The 19646-nt window shown below is 42.2% G+C and overlaps 1 protein-coding gene across 2 annotated transcripts in view; it reads right to left on the minus strand.

The window, feature by feature from the left end:
* arhgef7a (Rho guanine nucleotide exchange factor (GEF) 7a) overlaps nucleotides 1-19646 on the minus strand; it is a 30801-nt gene that overhangs the window by 9520 nt on the left and 1635 nt on the right. For both annotated transcript variants that reach the window (XM_069662910.1, XM_069662911.1), the window contains exons 2-12: nucleotides 16693-16776; nucleotides 9894-9978; nucleotides 9611-9744; nucleotides 6850-7051; nucleotides 5291-5370; nucleotides 4432-4526; nucleotides 4152-4247; nucleotides 3801-3923; nucleotides 1257-1395; nucleotides 1123-1182; nucleotides 863-1009 (exon numbers count right to left, since the gene is read on the minus strand). In XM_069662910.1, coding sequence (XP_069519011.1) covers nucleotides 863-1009; nucleotides 1123-1182; nucleotides 1257-1395; nucleotides 3801-3923; nucleotides 4152-4247; nucleotides 4432-4526; nucleotides 5291-5370; nucleotides 6850-7051; nucleotides 9611-9744; nucleotides 9894-9978; nucleotides 16693-16776 — 1245 coding nt within the window. The remainder of the gene's footprint in view (nucleotides 1-862; nucleotides 1010-1122; nucleotides 1183-1256; nucleotides 1396-3800; nucleotides 3924-4151; nucleotides 4248-4431; nucleotides 4527-5290; nucleotides 5371-6849; nucleotides 7052-9610; nucleotides 9745-9893; nucleotides 9979-16692; nucleotides 16777-19646) is intronic.

Consider the following 19646-nt stretch of genomic DNA (forward strand, 5'->3'; position numbering starts at 1 on the left):
CGCCACCCTCACAACAATCTACGTTACCGTAGGCTGCCAGCTACCGCTAGCTACAGCACCGGTAGCTAGCAGGATTGCAAACTTGACATGGCGAAAGCAGATGGTGGGCTATAATTTGTGTATTTTGAATGAAAATAAATTAAGTGTTGAATAAATGTTTATACACGTTTTTATTAATAAATAGCAATAGAAAACCTTTTTCCTTCTGGATACCCCCAAAAACAGACTGCATCTTATTTTGTAATGCAACTTATATTGCGGATTTTATGGTACTCTTACTAGGAAAAATGGTTGCAGTGAAGTTTCGTGAATGGGGACGATACATGCTTTCCATCCATCAAATATACTGCACAGTTTAAAGAGGGGGTATTATGCTGTTTCACATTTTAAGACATATATATATAATGTTACAATGTTGGATGTCCACACTAAACATGGGTGAAGTTTCAAATCTGTAGGTAAAAGTATTTTGGAGTAATCCCCAGGCTTCTCAGCTCTGTCTGCAGGCTGCTGTGAACGCCAGGTTTCACACAGTTATTTCTGCACACTGCACTTTGTGATGTCACAAAGTGCAGCCTCAGCAGGCTTCAGAGAGCTGGCAAATCAGAAGAAAGTGGGCTTGTAGGGGCGGGGTTTCTTAAAGGGACAGAGCTGACTGAGTCGTTTCAGGCAGATGCTGTATGAGTTTTTTAAGTGTAAATTATGCTAAGCTACTCCACAGGTATCACAGAGTGAAATATGAAGCTTGAAATTAGCACAATACCCCCCCTTTAAACAAAATTTTGTGTAGAAGTAATATTCATAGCAGTTTACAGTATAAATAAAAGAAAGTGCAAAGGGTGGAAGAAGTTGGTGCTGGTACCTCTGAACCAGGACTCTGGACTAAGACCTGGCTCATGTAGAGCACAGAGCCCAGGGTCTTGATGTCGTCCCCCTCCCACAGCCGGATGGACTCGGTGAGAATCTGCAGCTCCAGCTCCTTACGCTTCCGCACCTCCTGGCACTGAGCCTGAAACGATGTAAACAAACAGCTGCTTAAACTCCTGCTTTTAATTCGTCTCATTTCATATTAGCTCTGGTTACATGCTGCATCTGACAGGAGAGGGAGTGAGGTCAGCTTACAGACAGATTCTTGAAAGAGGCCATGCACTTCTGAATGTCTGGCCGGTCTGGATGACTCTCCTGAAATGACAAAAGATTGGTTATAAAAGCTGCATCGTGACATCAAAGCTGAGGACAGATGCTTGGATACACACCTCCATGTGCCTCTCCAGCTCTTTGAGTAAGGTGGGGTATTTGTCGAGTCTCATAAAGGGTTTACTGAGGCCTGTAGTCAGAGTGAGGATCCCCGGACTGACTGCACCCCTCCCCTCCATAAACTCCCCCAACACGTCACTGCAAGAGGAGGGAAAGAGAGAGAAATAAATTACTCATTCAGCTTCTTATGTAACCTTAATGTGACCCTAACCCACAGGGATTTTTCTATCAACAGGACAGACAGTAACTTCACAGGGTTTGGAAATAGCACATCGTTCAGAGAGTGACTTCCTGGCATCCGTTAGTTATCTGTTATTGACTTAAAAACACATTAATGGAAACACGAACATCAGACCTCTATGAAAGCTGACACATGCTGCTCACTGATATGGTCTTAATAGCAGTATCTGCTGAGGTTGTTGGAAAGTATAATGACTCATAATGTTCATAGAATTCCTATATACAATTACATAAAAGAAAAGCACACCCAACTCCCAGATTCCACCCTCTTAAGCCCCTTTCCCACTGGTCAAAAAACCCGCTAACACCTGGCTACATCGGCATCAGACCGGGGTCAAATGATTCGCCACAGCTCCGATCGGCATTGATGGGAACACAAAACCCAGGTCGACACGCTAATCTCCGCCCCCTTTCTGGCGCGATGCTATGACGCACATTCCGGCCGCTGTCGCGTAAATACAGACGAACAACATACAACGGCAAATTGGTTCTTTGTTTCGTGCAAGATGCAGCAACACTGGCAAGACAGCGAGGTGAGAGAGCCTCTTCTGATCTGAAGTTTCTGGCGCGTTTGTGACGTCAAACGGTGACGCAGCAGAAAAGAGACCGACAGGAGTATACTCCACGGGCACTGGGAAAAGAGACAATCAGCATATATAAGCAGGTCTTCCCAGGTCTGGGAAAAACCCACGTGAAAGGGGTATTACTGAGGTCTGAGGTAGTAGAAGTAATACATCACTGCTGACAATGGCCCTGAACGAGACCTAAGTTGGTGGCAGTAAAATCATGTGACATAAAGGCTTTTTTAATTCTACATACTAAATCCCACAGAGTGCTTTGTAATATTCCAACCAAATTCAATATCCGGTGTCTTCTCCAAATCCTGCTCGCAGCCAGTAAAAAAAAAACAGGAAATGGATGATTGAAGACCCTCCTACAAAGTTAGAATGGATAGAAAATTGTGAAGGAAATGTACAATATGGAAAGGTTGACTTTCTCCTTGAAACTTTGCATGGATGAATTTACTAGTTATTGGATGAAATGGTTGAAACATATCTCATTACTGCAGAGGATTCATTTCATCTCTCTGTGAAAAGCAGCAGAGCAACCCACAATGCTTTGCAAGCTGAAAACACTTGTATGCGATGTTGAACTTTTCCCTTTGGATCTGCTATGTATGCTTTGGATTGTTTTTCGAAGGACAGATGCATTTTTACATTTTTGATTGAGTTAATTTTTTTCCAACCTCTTCACAGATAAATTAATTTAAGTCGAGGTGAAATGAAAAATGTCATTTTAATCCTTTTAGATCACATCCCCGGTAATATTGTGCATCTATTTGACAATATAGGCCAAAAAAAAATACAGAAAATCAATTTCTTCGTATTCTTATATCTAAATTCGATAATTTTTTTTCCCGGTAAATTTCACCCGCGCTTACGTAAGTTAGCACCAAACAATTTCAACCAATCAATCTGCAACATTTAGCCGCAGAGCATCAAGAACGCTCGGTCAGTTAGCTAGCTACTGCGCTGTGGAGAACGTCTGTCTACGCCCACTTCTCAACGATCAAATCAAATCCCTCTGATGATATGTCCCGCCTGCACGTCCTGTTTCACTCTGAAATACGTCACGATACGGAAGCTAGATACTCTCGAAATGCCGTTTCAGCTCAACTTTAAGCCTCATCAGGTTGAGTCGACTCCTGTTGTACTGCAGCAGGTCTCAACAGATCTGTGCATGAGAAAACTGATTGATTTTGAGTACAGCTGTGAATAGCATTGAAAATGAACCCTAGCCTTTGCTACTTCAAAACTGCTGAGGCATCATGTTAGTCATCTTGTATTGGGTGTGACTTTCCTCTGAACTTTTTCTGACTCTCCTTTGGTCCCTTTGTGATTCTATCCCTTTTTTAATAATAGCATTTTCTAGATTTAGTGCAATTCTGTTACCAATCAGGTTCATCATTTTATCTCTACCACATTGCAGTCACTTTAATTTCTCCTTAAGCTGCAAACATACGCATCTTTGAACATTTCTGGCTCTTTCCTTCAGCCGGCTTTCTCTTAAAATAAAATTGCCACATCTGCAGTTGTGTTGATAACAAACAGCTGCATGCAGAGTGCACACTAAGGGTCCATAGTGAGCACAATAGCTGCCAAACAAAATAGCAAACACAATGGAGCTACAACTGTTTAACAAAGATAACCAACAACAACAGAATACATTTCCCTGCTGCACAAAAAAAGGGTTGAAAACACTGTAAAAATTGAACAAAATGTGTAGCTGATGTGTAAACGTACCCATGCTGCGTGAGCACGTTGACTGCAGAGGGGTGGTTGGAGCAGTAGCCGGCATAAAGAGCCTTCATCTGTGTTATGAGGTTGAGGAAGAAGCCTCCCACCCTTTGTTGGCTCTCAGGAAGCCTGCAGAAGAAAAAACGGACACACAATAATATAATGTTTGAAAAAAAGTAATATATTAATGTTCATGTGTGCTGTCAGCTAAAAACAAAATGTGTGATATAATGTTTTGTCTATGGTTTAATCCAACATCCCCGCAGTACAGTCGGCCCGACACTAGATGTCCCTCTGCTTATTATGAAACATGAGGATGCTGCTGCAGTGGGGCTGTGTGTGCAGGGAGGGACTCACTTGGTGCACTCCTCCAGCGATTGAACGAGCATCTGCTGGAAGGTGCTGATCTCCTCGAGGTTTCCCAGAATCAAAGCCACGTCTGAGCCGCTCAGTCTGTGAGGAAAAGACGGGATGGTTAAAGAAAAAGCGACAACGACATATTCCGTGACACACGAAACAATATCAGGATTTAGGGAAGAGTAGAAAATCTGATTGATCCAGGCTCCTGTTATGTAACAAGCATGCTAAAATAACCTGGTTCAGGTCTCATCAAGCTTTATGTGTCAATGAGTCTTACTTGTCGATGCCCTGCAGAGGTCGCAGGTAGTTCGTCAGGAGGCTCTGAAGGTCCTTGGAGTATTCCGTCTCTGTTTCTAAAATGTTCTGCAGCACCTACAACACAGAGTAAAAAAAGCCTTAATTTAATAAGCGTACCTGCCTCGGGAATTGGAAGGAGAAAGTAATTTTTCAAAGATTACAGTTATAGTTTACGAGTTGCTACAAATAATAGCCCATAAAACATGACATTAAAAGGAAAATTAAATTCAAACACCCAAAGAAATTACATAAAACATGGCGTACCAAATATGGTTTGCTTCAGAGTTTCAACATGGGACAGGTTTGGAAAGTGAGCTACTTAATTTATGTCTCATTTTAAGGCAGTAAAACACTTGTTGGCTACGAACAACAACGTAAACTACAAGCAGCCAGGAGCACCTTAAAAACAGGTGTGATTAAAAAACATTTGAAAATATCTCTAATCATCCTTTGTGATTGAAATCAGAAATATAAATATGTATCCTGCTTTATGTGTCAGAGATGGAGAGAGAGAGAGAGGAAGAAAACTGATGGAAAATCAATTGTGTTTGCTTTTCATGCCGCTGTGATGACAGTTCAACAATCCACACCTGCCCACAGCTACGAAAACATTCACAGCAGAGAATTCAAGACAATAAAGGAGGGAGACAGCATGTCAAGTTGTTTAGAAAGAGGCGAGCTAGAACTAGATACTGAATTGCAAAAGCAGAGTTACATGCAGAGATTGAAACATTCACTCATTAAATAAAAGAAACTGAATCCTTTCATTTGAAATGACGTTAGTGAGAAAGGAGAGGCGGAGCCTTAAGGGGGAGGGATTTGTGGGGTTTTGTCCTCACCAGGTTATAGTAGGTCTTGCTGATAGCAGAAGTGTCAAAGCCTTTAGGCGGGCTCTTCAGAGTGCCAGACTTGGGGGACACTTTAGGAAAACAGAAGGAATGAGTTAGGGCACACAGTTCTTGCTACACATTTGTAATCAACACTGAGCCTCAAGTTCCTCATGCATGATGTATTAACCATCATATAAAAGAGGAGTAACAGCCAGTATGGTATCCGGACCAAACTGATTTTTTTGCAAATAATCTCTGTAATATAAACAACAGTGTTAAAGGAAATGAGTCTAACACTGATCGACGTGGCTGACGTGCTCGACCGCGGTTTGCAGTTACCTGTAGAAGGTGCTATGTTTGAGCTGTAACAGATAGTAGCCAGACCAGGCTGCAGAAAAAGCTCTTGATTTATTTATCCACTGGTGCATTCCAGTGAAAAAAGGTCCACAGCAGAAAATTATCCAACAAATTCCAGTTTCAAAATTAAAGTGACAAAGCCCTCGTGGTACAGCAGTCAAAACCCGCATGCCCTTCCTGGGATCACACACCTGACCTGACAGTGCTCTTCCTGAACATTTATGCCTGTAGCTGCAGCCTCAGCACCAACATAAGTATGAATCGATATATTATTATCCTGCATTTTAGAGGCGAATCGTGCAGTCCAAACACTCCACATGCTACGACAGAAATTACAAACTGAAAATGTGTGTTCTGCTGTGAATGTCAATATAGTCCCTTTAACAAAATTCTTTGTAGTCACTGTAGTTCACCTGAACATTAAACATCTTCACACTGCTTTGTATCCATGATGCACACATCAGGCATGGCCCTTGTGTTTAAATTCAATGTACATAACAATAGTAAGAATTGTGGGGGAAAAAATAGAGCAGTACTGTAACCACCATCTTCGCATCTTTCCTAACTAACATCACATCTCAGCATTATCTCATTATCTCATGCCAAATATTATTATATTGTTTTTATTTGTGTTCATCTTACCTGTCTCATTTTTACCTTGTATTCTATTGTGGTTGCACTGTACCAACACTTTTGTCGTCATATTCATGCTGTCTTCCCGCAAAATAACTCAAATATATTAAAATCAGTTTGGTTGTAAGAATTTTCTGAAAGACTCAGCCCTGGTCAAATTCTTCGATCGTTTGTCCCTCACCACAAACTGATCTTTAGAGAATAAATGAAACATTTGTCAAACAGTGGATGTTTCAAGCAGCCATCTCTCGCCACGCGGCATCTCAACCTGTTCAACAAGCAAAGAACAGCAGACCCCAGCAGGCCTCGGGAGGCAGCAGATGTGGGTCTGCTTTTCTGTCACACGGCCAGATGGAAACCGTGATGCAGTGACTGGCTGCCACTTTGACTGACAGATGTGAAAACGTCTTATAGAAAATTATTTAGTCTTTCAAGCTGCTCTTTAATCACTCGTAGACTTATGTAGGAGAGGAAGACCAGCAAATTCAGAGGTTGAAACAAACTGAACATAATGTGATGAATCACTGCACTATTGTATAACTGTGGAAACGTCTTAAAAAGGCAGCTGAGGTACCTACCAGAGCCTTTGACCTCACGAACATAGTTGCTAGGAAACCAGCCGTTCCTTCCGTTGAGCAACCCCTCCCACCAGCCGCCATCTTCCTGACGAGTCACGCTGATGATGTCACCCTTATTAAAGGTGAGCTCATCCTCGTTGGTCTGCTGGAAGTTGAAACGCGCCTTCACCAGCAGCTGCTGCCCGCTGTTTTCTGACATGTCCTGTGAGACGACGGCAGGATGTGACGAAGAGGGGGAGAAGCAGAAGGAAAAGTCAGCTGTGAGGAAAACCACAACAGCTTTTACGGATGTAAAATAAGGACGGCAAGTATCAACAAGAACAGTTTCATCCATTCATCCATCTTGAGAAATAAGGGAAACAATTATGGTGCAACATTAATAACTCATCATGGTTCCTCACACTCTTTATTTCCACCCCGCAGACACGATAATGTGTTGCAAACTAATCTTATAATTAACATTTACACTGTCACTGCAGCTTGGTGCTGCCTTCTTTCTATTTACACTATAACTGGTCAAAACCTAATTTTATTTTCTAGGAAATTTTTACAATTTTTGGTCGTGTTTCCCAACATTTATATGCACATTTTGAAGTATCGCCATGGTTGATTGGAGATGGGACAATTTAATAAAACTTCCAGAGCCGTATAGACAGAGCGTTGCGTCAGTGGAGGTCCAATATGCTCCATGAGCCGCCATTTGAGATGTCACAACTCTCTCTCTCTCCGGCTGTTAAAGTGCCGTCACTCACTCACTCAGTCAGTCAGTCACATACAGACCCATGTGTAGGGCTGACCCCACAGTCAGCCAAAAATAACATCACATATAAACAGATTTCTTAGCACCTCTTTCTCTTTCTTCGCTGGGTTGGATAGAGGCAAGAGAAGTGTTTTCTTTTAGGTTAGCGACCTCTACTGTTCAGCCATTTTTACATTGCAATTCCGCGCCAGCCCCGTGTCCACATAGCGCCTTTTTCTGAGCGCCAGCCCATTTGCGGGAGCAGATCAGCCAGACACTAAATGTTGCAGGTAAGCGTTATGCTTTTATCGCCCTATGCATTGTAAGCTTGTTGTCGGCTGTGTAGTTAAAAAGTTAAACTTATTGTTATCATAGAAACAAAACCCGCGTGCAGCCTTTTTTCTCTAACCCCACATCCCAGCGCTCCCCAGCACCCTGCCAGCGCTTTCCTGCCAGAAAAAGGCGCCATGTGGACACGGGGCCCCACAAAGTTCTGCCGTCATGCCGCCTTGGTCATTGAATGAAGCAACTCCGACATGAAGCCGCCCCCGTGTGTGTTTTTACACAGCGTTCTGGGATTCCAGAGGCAAAAGCAAGCGACATGTAAACTAAGCAAGCGTGTGCTTCACATACACACACACGGCACAGCTCCACCCTGCTGGCTCCTCTGTTTACACCGCTTCGCCTCTGTTACTACCTCAGATGCCGGCTCAGAGGCGGAACGGCTTCGCCTGGACACTCTGCCTCCGTGTGTTTAACATTAAAGATGAGGCGTAACAGAGCTCGCAGTTTAAACGGCTCTTTCTATTCTGCTTACTGTTACAGCCACTGATAAAGTGTAGCCTAGGAAGCCACATTTTGACGAAACAATTAGTAAACTAGTAAAATACGACAGAATGGAATGACTCAAAACTATTGACTGACTGACTGGGACTGATTGTTGCACAGAAGGCAAGTGCGACCATCACAGGGAGAACTAACTACAGCTGTCGTAGTGCTTTTTATTCCGAAGGAACATGCTGGTTCAAGACAACTACAGCTGCATTTAAGGATCTCTTCCATCTCATTTCCATTTGAGATTATTCACATGTCAGTGACTTGAATAGTAAGACTGCTGCCGAGGTTAGTGCACTTGTTTCTCTACAAAGGTTTTATGAAAATGCAAGCCTCAAGTTGGCTACTGATTGCCTCATTGGTGAATATGCAAACATTAATTATTTTCCAGGACATTTTCCAGGAGTTTTTCCTGACAATACGGGACATCACTTGCTCAAATATATCATTTACCGGTAGGCCTAGTACTGACACTTTTAACCCCAGTTTTATTCCTCCTTTTTTGATGATGCAGGGTTCACGATGAAGTGTCTCAAGCCCCTTTTACACTGCCAGTTCAAGGCGGGATTATTACACCTGTCTTCTGTGTAAAACGCACAGAGGTGCAATGATGGAGCGAAGTCGTTCATTAAGACTACATCTATCCAAGTTACACCTGAAAGGACATAGCAATGTATTGAAGAAAAAAAAAGATTATACAATTCAAGTGTCATACTTTTCTATCGTCTTTCGGTTGGTTACAAAGCGTCTAAAGGCGGCGATCTTACACCCCTCGCAGGACTCGATTGTGAATGTGACAGCTCTGGGATCCCTGACCGGAGTTGAGGCAGCAAACTTGTGCTGAGCGTGGGGCTAAATTAAATTTAAATTTACATGGACAACATACATTTTTTCCAGGATATTTGGTCATTTTAATCAATTTCCAGGTGTTTCCAGGACTGGAAAACTAGTCTCTAAATTTCCAGATATTCCAGGTTTTCCAGGACGCGTGGGAACCCTGGTTGTTATGTGTCAAATAATCTCAAGTCAACAGCAGGGTAGGGAGGAAAAAGCGTGGGCTCGATTTAGAGCCATCGTTTCAGCATTCCACAAGCTGTGAAATTGTAAATCACTTTATAATTTTGTGTCCATCTTCTTATTGACCCAGATATACAGTGGTAAACGGTGCCTTTAGTGTGTTGACCTTACCAGACTGCGAAACTGGTTCTGCAGGAGCTTGGAGGTCCGGCCCAGTGAAGCCTGAGAGGACAGCGACTCAAAGGACTTGATGCGAAGGGCTGAAGAGTGTCGAGCGCACACCGAATCACTGCCCACGCCGATATCTGCACAGAGAGGGAGGTATATTAATACACCTGACCTTTATCTCCTGTAAGAACTGGCACACTCACAACTACAGAAAGTTTTTGATAAAAACACCCACATGCACCATATTACAGACCCATATTGTCACATTGAACATAATTTGACTAACCTGCAGTCACTTTATTCAAAGCAACCAGACTGCTGAGCACCTTGGAGAAGTTGAGTCCCAGCAGCAGGTCACTGGCCTCAAACGGCTGCGTGAGAGAGAGGACAGAGAGAGACACAAAGTCATCACAAAGTGCATTTCCCTTTTAAAGCTAATCGCTAATTCCAGCGCAGCAGGACTGTGTCATCACTCGGCTACGCCGCCAGCAATGAGCGGCCGATCGATAACTCTCGCTACCTTTGACAGAAGTAGTGGGCGAAACACACGAGCTCAGCAGACACACAAAAAATCTGCAGCAGCTACAAATAGACACTTTTTAAACTGTTCAGCAACAGCGGTTGAATTATGGGAAGTAGAATGATACTGACAGGAGACGAGTTCCCTCGTCGACTTCTGGAAGAGCTGGATCATAAATGTTTGAAAGGGAGAGATTTAGGGCGGGAATTAACTGCTATTTATATCTTTAACTAACCTCTTATATAATTTGATTGATTAGATATTTAATCCAGAATTAAGCCAGTAATAAATAAAAGTTAAAAGAGCTAGTTCCTTTTACAAACATCCTGGTCTTAAGAAAGCCTCACAATCGTTCTTTATGTGAATAGAGTGCTATATGTTCTATAAGTGCATTAAGTTCAAATGTTCTCAGAGAGCTGCATGTTATTATTATCATACTACTATTTCATTTCTACTGCTTTGAGTCTCTCTAACAAACAATATCGAGGGCGCTGGTTTAGCTCGGCGGTCAAATCCCGTGTCCCATAGACAGAGGCTACAGTCCTCGGTGCGGCCCCAGGTTCAACTCCCACCCTCGGCCCCTTGCCGCGTGCCGGCCGCACTCTCTCTTCCCCCGTTTCCGACCCTATCCACTGTTCTCTCTCTCTCTCTCTCTCTCTCTCTCTCTCTCTCTCTCTCTCTCTCTCTCTCTCTCTCTCTCTCTCTCTCTCTCTCTCTCTCTCTCTCTCTCTCTCTCTCTCTCTCTCTCTCTCTCTCTCTCTCTCTCTCTCTCTCTCTCTCTCTCTCTCTCTCTCTCTATCAATAATGGCATAAAAATGGTCAGAAAAGTACATTTAAAAAAAAGAAAACAATATCAAAAACATAGTTTGTTGACTTTTTGAAGTAGCAGGGGTTTATGGGAGTTGTCGTCTATAAGTGGTTATGAAACAGACTGATGCTTCTATTTGACCTACAAAAGCAAAGCAGACAATCAGTGAGAAGATTGGCTATTCATATAAAGTTATATTAAATGCCTGAAGCCACTGTTTTCAGGTCAAGTTCAGATAAAGATTGCGATTGAATAGTGTGCATGCTGAAAAAGAGGCAGAAGCGGGGTGCTGGTTTAGCTCAGCAGCCAGTGTACAGAGGCTACAGTCCTCGTCGCACTGATCGCAGGTTTGGCTCCCGGTCTGCCGATCATTTGGAGCATGTCATCCACCACTCACTACTCCCCACATTTCCTGTCTCCCTTCAGCTGTGCTATACAACGAAGGCAAAAGCCAAAAAAATAATCTAAAAAAAAAAAAGAGGCAGAAGTTGATTTTTCTGAAGCGAGTACTACGCATGTACACGAGGCACGCACGCAGCATGATCAGCGAAAAGATACCCGGTCATATGTTTAAGTAACGTTACCTAAACGCTAAAAGGTTGCGCAGTTTTACAAAATTACTTTTCAGTGTTTATAATGAAAAAAAACAAACACACATCTGCCTTTTGAAATTAGCGTCAAAAAGTGGTTTCAGGCTGATGTTGCTTTAGTGTCATATCGGATCTGAGGTGAGGATGGGAAAGATTCATGTGTTGCTAAATTCATCAGAATTTGCTGAGTTGGTCGAGTGAAGGTTAGAATTACTTGCAATGAATAACACAACATATTCATTTTAAACATATAAGTGATTTGGCTTCCGTAAGCTACCCCTGCACGCTTGGTTGTATGGCTGCACAACTGATGGCAATTTTAGCTTCCTGCGATTAAATAAACATGATTGACAGGGATATTGCCGTTTAAAATGCGTGCTGCATATTCAAATCAAGCGCTCCCTAAACTAGGGAGCTCACATTTGGGGGTAGCTGGCACGTCATGTCATGAGCGCCTACCTTGCAGCGGCAGTTTAGAGTGGAAGAGTAAACAGCAGAGACCGGTTAGGAGAAACAAAAATCAAATGTCTGGAAAAGAAGACAAAGAGCTGGTGCTCAAAACGGCTCGTCAGCGGTTGTTTGGGGTATTTTGGATTTAGGGCGAGAGAAGTCAAGCAAGAAAAAATAACAAGAGTGCATGAAACCTGCGCCACAAAGCAACACAACTAACTTGTCCAACCACCTGAAAAAACACCTCAAACTGCAGCATGATGAGTGGTCGCAGGCCAAGAGGGATAACGCCGCTATTCCCTACTGATTATCGTTTGGCCAGAATTGTGCAGCCCTATTTGGTTACAGTTGTGAAATGCATCATTAAGCATGAGGTTTGATATATTGATGCTATAAGGGAAGTCAGGAGAACAACTTGGGTGTTGCTATGAAGGAATCAGAACGTTGTGAGATTGGCAGAGTGTCACAGACAGGGCAGCGAAGCCGGAAAGTCATAAGAAACAGACTGACTGCATTGACAGCTGTGTTTTTTCATTGGACATGTTGACAGAATGAAAAATGCAGAATAACGCCAGCCTTCTCCTTTAACTGCAGTAAAAGTGTGAGCCCTGTGTGTATCACTATCAGTGTGACTCCCTCCTCGTCTCCGTGAGCATGAATGGCAGTGATTGTATCTCTGTTGACGACTGTAGTTGTCCCCTCGCTTCCTGTGTAACGGCTTCCAGTGATTAGTTACTCTCGCTTCAGTTATATTGAGGATGAGTGACTGTGAGATATGAGTCTCTTTTATCTTCCGCTCTGATTGCAGATATGTCCCGAGGGAATATGTGAATAACTGTGTTTGTGAGAGTGTGTTATCGGAGCAGGAGAGTGTGTGTGTGTTAGTGTGTGTAAAGGCTACTGGACGGCTTGCTGTCCTTTGGGAGCATCCATGTGAAAGAACCCTCTTCCTCGCCCGTCTATATACTTTTAATTTGACACGGACACTCAGGATTTGTACTCAACTTTTCGGTGACACGCAAATTTTGTTCCATTTTTCCAAGATTTTCCATTAAAAAAAACAGGATTACCAGTCTCCACAGTGACACACGATGTAAATTAAACATTCATCGTGGAGATAATGACTAACACGACAAGCTTCGACGTGTCCGCTGAGCCTCAGCATCAGGCAGGTAATGATCCCTCCGAGCAGGCTGAGCCAATAGTGCAACACCCCACTGTGACTCATCAAGCTACAACAACATGGTGAGTTGCTCCACACTTGTTATGATTAAAGAAATTAGTGTTTATCACACAGGGTGTTACGACCAACAGTGTGATGTACACAACATGAGGTAAGTTATAACATATCAGATTTTTTTAGCCACAGATTACTAAAGATGCCTATATGAATCTCCCTTTACAATCAGTATCCAGTGAAGTACAAGCGCCTATAGTGAGGGAGCTAAGAGAACATACAGTATAGTCTATATTTAAAAAGTTACACTGGATTAAAAGAAAATAATAGATGTTGGGGTGAAAGTGCCGACTGTCGGAGTTATTAAGGGTGTTGACAGCAATTTGCATTGACAGCGTTGTCTTGCAGTCCTCTAGTTTTTGGGCAATTCAACAGGACAATGGTGCGAAACATGCAGACAAGGATGATGTTCTTCTTTAAGGCCAAACAGTGGAAGTTAGTCACCAGACCCCAATACAGCTAATCATGTGTTTCAAGTCCTGCAGACAAAAAGCCCCAGAGACAAGCAAAAAGTGAAGATGATACTCGAACCAAAATTGGATTTTTGCTTTCAAACTCTGATTTGATTAAACAGCCCAGCAAGTTGTAGCCTTGCATTTTACAAATATGAATAAGCCTTTAATTAAAGGAGAAATTCTCCCCTGGAAAAAGCCACTGTCAGTCAAAGCTGGTGTTCTCTGTAATCAATAGAAGCAATAATATTTGAAATTGGCGCCATAGCTGAGGAGAAAGTTGTACAAACAGCTCGTGGTTTCGCCCATTCTACATTCCTACAACACCCAGCGTGCATTGCGTCCCTCCCTCGGCCAAGCGAGAGATGCTGGAGTGAAATACTACCGTTTTCGCTGCAGGCAACGGCTCAGAGCGGTACAGAATCTGAAATATGACGAGAATATACCGGTGGATCGTCTAAAAAAATCTTCGGGTCTGCAGTCTACATTTTAAACCTGATGATTTTGAACACGACATGACATCGGAGGCGGGCGTCCTACACTGAGGAAGTGTAGTTTAGCAAGCGCATCATCTGGTGGAGGTTTTCCAGGGCCCATTGGAGAAGCGGATAGCGTCCTCCAAAGCCACAGAGCCAAATTGCTTTGTTTTCTACCATAATGACATTAGCTCCCCATAATGGCATGATAGGACTGAGGTTGAAAATCGGCAATGATCCTGATGGTCCTGATGTTGGTTTTAGAGGCGCTGGTTTAGCTCAGTTGGTAGAGCAGCCATGTACAGAGACCACGGTCCTCGACGCACTGAGCCCAGGCTCGACTCCCAGTCTGCCGATCATTTGGTGCGTGTCATCCCTTATTCTCTACATTTCTGAAGATTTTCTGCTCTGAAAATTGTGATGTGCATTTCTCTGTGTTACTCTATTTAGCAAAAAATAACCCATAAATATATGTATGATAAAAATAATCATTGATAACAGCCATATAGCTGAAATACTGGTGGTGTTTAAATAATGCAAACATTATATATCTGCTCTGATAGCTATATGATACTTGTTTTAATTTTTGATGGCTTTGGACTCAGAGTGTCCCATTAGTGGAGACAGATGGATCTGTGATTATTCTCAGGGTAGACCTAGCAGGGTAAGGTTACTACTCCCGTGTGACCAGTGGGGTCATGGGAACCCGAATGATCACTTCCTGTGGTCAAAGGCATTAAGGGGTTAAGGGTCAGTAACAGCAACTGCCTAAGTGTCAGACGTGGTCTCGAGTGTCTGTCTAATCTGCAAGAGGTATCCAAATTAGATCTACGAGTCCCGTTGAAATATCCACACAAAACATGCAGACCAAGCAGAGCTAGCATGTTGATGCTCAGCCAAACATGCAGCTTAACGCTATTAAAAAAGAGGTAGGTCAGACCGGAAAAAAGCACAGCCTCTATCTGCCTGTCTGTCTGTCCTTCTCATGTGAGCGGCCGGCCACTGCTTTAATCTGCAGCCGCGCCTACCTGGGGCCGGAGCCAGCAGTGCTCTTGGCTCTGGAGACGATCCATCTTTGCTCTACAGATGGTGAGCGGGAAGACTGCCATGTCCCAAACTACTGTAATCCTGCTCTGGCCAGTTCCATATTAAAAAAGAAAAAGTCGCATTGGGTTAAACACACTCTTGCACGAAAGGAACTAACATAGCATGAGTGTTTATCATAGGGAATTTTAATATTTGTTTGCAGTAAAGCTGCAGATTATTGCTCACGGTTGCCAAAAGTCGTCCCTGTAGTGAGGCAAAACAAACAGCGACCTTTTCCAGTGTAATCATAACAGATGCATTGTGCTTCAATCGCCTTTTAGCTGTCAGCAGGACATTTTTCCAACACTTAATCGGAGATGTTCTAATATCATTTTTCCCTTCCTGATACTGAATCTAATACCTATACTTGAGTATCAGCCGATAACAAGTAAAACTGATACCAGCAGGATTAAAAATATATATATTATTGGTGGAAAAACACCGATTGCTGAAATTTTGCTAGCTTTGACTAACATCAAACTGTGCTATCAGAGTGTCATTGTTTATCATAGCCGGATACTAAACTTAAAGTTTTGGTGGTGATTATAAATTGCATCGGATCACTGCATTACATACCAAAACTCAACGCCACATTTTAGGCAGTATCACAAGACAATACCAATGCGAGTACGGGTAACGGACTAACTCTGCACTTCATATGACAGTGCTCTGTCTTACCCCATCTCCACCTCTCGTTCAGCAGCTGCAGACTCAGTAGGGAGAAGCAACCCTGACAAACACAGTGTTGTATTGTCAAAAAAGAGGCTAGTTCAATGACCCTTCTATGCACTGTCCAACACAGCCTTAAAAACAACACGTTGTCCTCAATTCGCTCAAAATTATTGGAGCTATTTTACTGCAAACATTTCAATATAGCCTTGCAAGGGTGAGGTACTTAATCGGAGGACATGTTTAGACTTTACACCTTATAATAATAACTAATTACTGTGTTAGAGCAAGCATGCTTACATAACCATGGTACTGATTTGTTCATAGCTGCACTGGCGATTTTTTTTCCCTTATAAGTGTTGATAGCTAGTGTGAACTAATGGTGACAATAAAGCCACGCATGAGCAGGAGGACAAAGCTCTGCATTAATTAAGCAAGGAAAATATCAAACAAGCTCCTCTATACGTAAATGTGAACTAAATGGGGTCTTCTGTTACAGTTACATGAACCAGTTTTACTTGAGAAGGTCTAAAATGCTGCAAATGTATCACCACAGTTTACCGGAGGAGTTACTCTCTATCAGCCGGACGATGGGTGATTGTTCTCGGCTTGGAGTTCACTCCTCCTCCCTCTGTCAGGGGGTCTGTCCGTCCGTCCTTCCCCTCCATGAGCCCATTGTTTATTGTACGAGTGTCTCTTCTTAAACACGCAAACTATTCGTTTTAAACAAGGTGGTATTGTGTGTGAAAGGGTGTGGTATGAACGCACGAGAAACAGTAATTTGAAAATGTACTTACCTCGACGCGAAACGATGTGCAGCCCTTGAGAAACTCCTTTATGTTGCTCAGGCACTCGCCGTCGTTCTTCGGTTCTGGGTAAATCTGGGAAAGACGGAAACGCTGGTTAGAGGTAAACTTCCAGTTCACGCTGCGGGCGTGTTGCTGTTCACACTGCAGGTTTATGTGCGTAAAAAAGTCCTAAAAATGTATCTTCTCCATTGTACAGAGACACTGTTTGCACTGGGCCTGACACTCCGGGAGGCTGAACGCAGATCCCACAGCGGGGAAGTGGAGGAGGCTGTGGTGTTGGGTCGAGGGAAATGACGTCGACAAATAAGGATCCCCACTGATGTAGTTGGAGCCTATGGGTGCACTGATTCTTATATTAACCTACTTCAGCAAAGTGGCAAAGAAGAAACATGTTGAAAAAAAAGTAATTCTACCCTCATTGATATAAATGGACGGACAAAATGTTAAAAGCACTTCTTATATCTGGCTGTGCAATTCTTAAATCTCTTAAAGCTCCTGTGAGGAGTTTTTCGCTGGTTATGAAACAGACTGAAATTAATTCTGACTACTCTATATGACCTACAAAAGCAAACCAGGCCGTCAGCGACAAGATTGATTATCTTTAGTTATTTTTATTGCTTAAAACCGCTGGCGGGGGTAAGTGTCAGACAAAGTGATTTACCGCATGCTGCCTTTGTTTACATTTTACAGGGGAAATAGTTAAGTGAGTAATGCTTATGACAGTTAAAGGAAGCAGAATAAGATTTTTTGTCAAAAACCACCACTTAAGCATGTACAGGACAAAATCAGCAAAGAGATAAGTCCACAGGGGGCGCCAAAATCAACATAAACCAAAAGTTCCTCACAGTAGCTTTAACCTACTTCAGCAAACTGGCAAAGAAGAAACATGTTGGGAAAAAAGTCATTCTACCCTTATTGATATCAAAGGACGGACAAATATTATTATACCTTGATAAAGGTAGGATTTGTTGGAGGCGCGCCCAATAAACTGGCAACTACAACCCTATATTTATATCAGTTAACTGATACCAATATCAATAATTATATTGTTGTCTACAGCCTAACATAAACTTCATTGACATGGGACCTTTACATTGTTGTAAACTAGTAAATTCATTTCATTTTTAAGTTATTAAGTTATTTTGATGTAAATGTAAGAGTTTTTATCATAAATTTACTACTTTAATCTCAGACTTTAATCTTGGAAATTTGAGTTTTTTCTTGATAAAAGTCTATTACTTCACTCCCCCATCTAGTTTTTGTTTTTTTTGTACTACAATGGCCCTAAAAAGATGTCATACTTAACAGCTCAAGTTATTTTAAAATGACAAAGAGGCCTATGCCAATATCAATAAGCTAGTATCAGCAGCAGGACCACAGCAGCAGGGTCAGGGTGGGAAGCTCAGATGCTGATATAATGTTAGACCACTGTGCTCCAGGTTGCAAGTTGTAGAAACGTACAAAATCAGGCAAATCGTTATCATAGACAATATATAGCCTAGTGAAAATCTCGAATGCCATCAAATCTTTCAAGTTAAAACAATGTATTTAAAAACCCAGTGGTTACAGCTAGCATTAGCACTCAACCATTTCCCAGCACTGTTTGATAGTGTTACACAATACGATGTGAAGCATCTACTCCTTGCTTATGATGCTAGCTAGCAAAAAGGTAATAGCAAGGAGTTGGTTGAAACCTAGCTTTAGCTGTTTTGACCCATAGCTTAATCACAATGGCTAATGTCAGCATTCAACTAGTTTCTAGCTGATATTGTTAACTAGCTAACACTGCCATTAGCAAGGCCTTCTAATTTGTATTACGTAACACTATCAAATATGAATGTAGGCTAGGAATTGGTTGAATGCTACGTTAGCTGTTGTAGCTAATGTTTTTTTTGTCCTTTCAGTTGCAGAACAGTAAAGAAGCAGTGAAATAACAGACTACGTATGTTTATAGGACTTGGAACACATCAGCACGATATTATAACAGCTTTTGAGCTTCCCACCCTGGCTGTGATGTCAGAGGAAAATGGCTGCCAGAAGAACAGAACCGAACATTTAAGGCTGGGTTGCAGGTATAAATGATGCTGCACCAAACTTCAAAACTATCTCATGAAAAATTTCATTAACTCTTTTTCAATTTTAGTTTGCACCAAAAACATTTACTTAACAGAGATTTGTTTTAATTGAGTTCTGCTTAATTCTGAATCTTGATTCACTTGTGTTCAACCTAGATTTGCTAAACTCTGATTGGAACTAATCTAAGATTAAATTAATCTATGATGGTGCAACCAAGCCTTAGAGATTACTACAAGACATCAAGAGAGTTTGTCATAAAAAAAGGACTTCCTTCAGTAAGAATGGATGATACAGGGGGGATTAGTGCGAGACGTGTGGCCTTAGATCATGGCCTTGTATCTCTACCTCAAAATGCAAATGGGCGCACTATGATACAGGATTTTATTTGGTCTGTCTAGCAATTGTATCTACGTGGATAGCAACTGACATCTGACCAAGTTGTGGCCCACATTTACAACTTAACATCCCACATGCAGTACTGCATAAGACTGAAGTGTGGACAAAACAGAGCCAGATGAGGGCCACATCAGGGGCCAGACAGTGGCACGAAATGACTGGGAACTATGGAAACCCTACACATTATAATCTAAGTGCAACAATGTTGATGGGAAAATGGGAATCAAGTGTGGAGGGAAATGTTCGGTATTACGATCAACAGTAGTAGTAAAGGTAGAGGTAGTAGTATTGAGAAGACGACATATACGATATATCAGCCAGTTATCGCTTATCGCAGATATATTGGGATCAGTGTTACAATGGTTTATAAGTAACAAGAAAGGTCAGCAAAATTGTATGTTTGAGGTTAATTTTGAATTGTATTTGTGTAGTTTGTCCACCATAAAGCATTAATGTCTTTTTTTGTTATT

The sequence above is a fragment of the Semicossyphus pulcher genome, unplaced genomic scaffold, assembly GCF_022749685.1.
Source record: "Semicossyphus pulcher isolate SPU_LCO1_2020_fin unplaced genomic scaffold, fSemPul1.0.p SCAF_15, whole genome shotgun sequence".
Classification (NCBI taxonomy): Eukaryota; Metazoa; Chordata; class Actinopteri; order Labriformes; family Labridae; genus Semicossyphus; species Semicossyphus pulcher.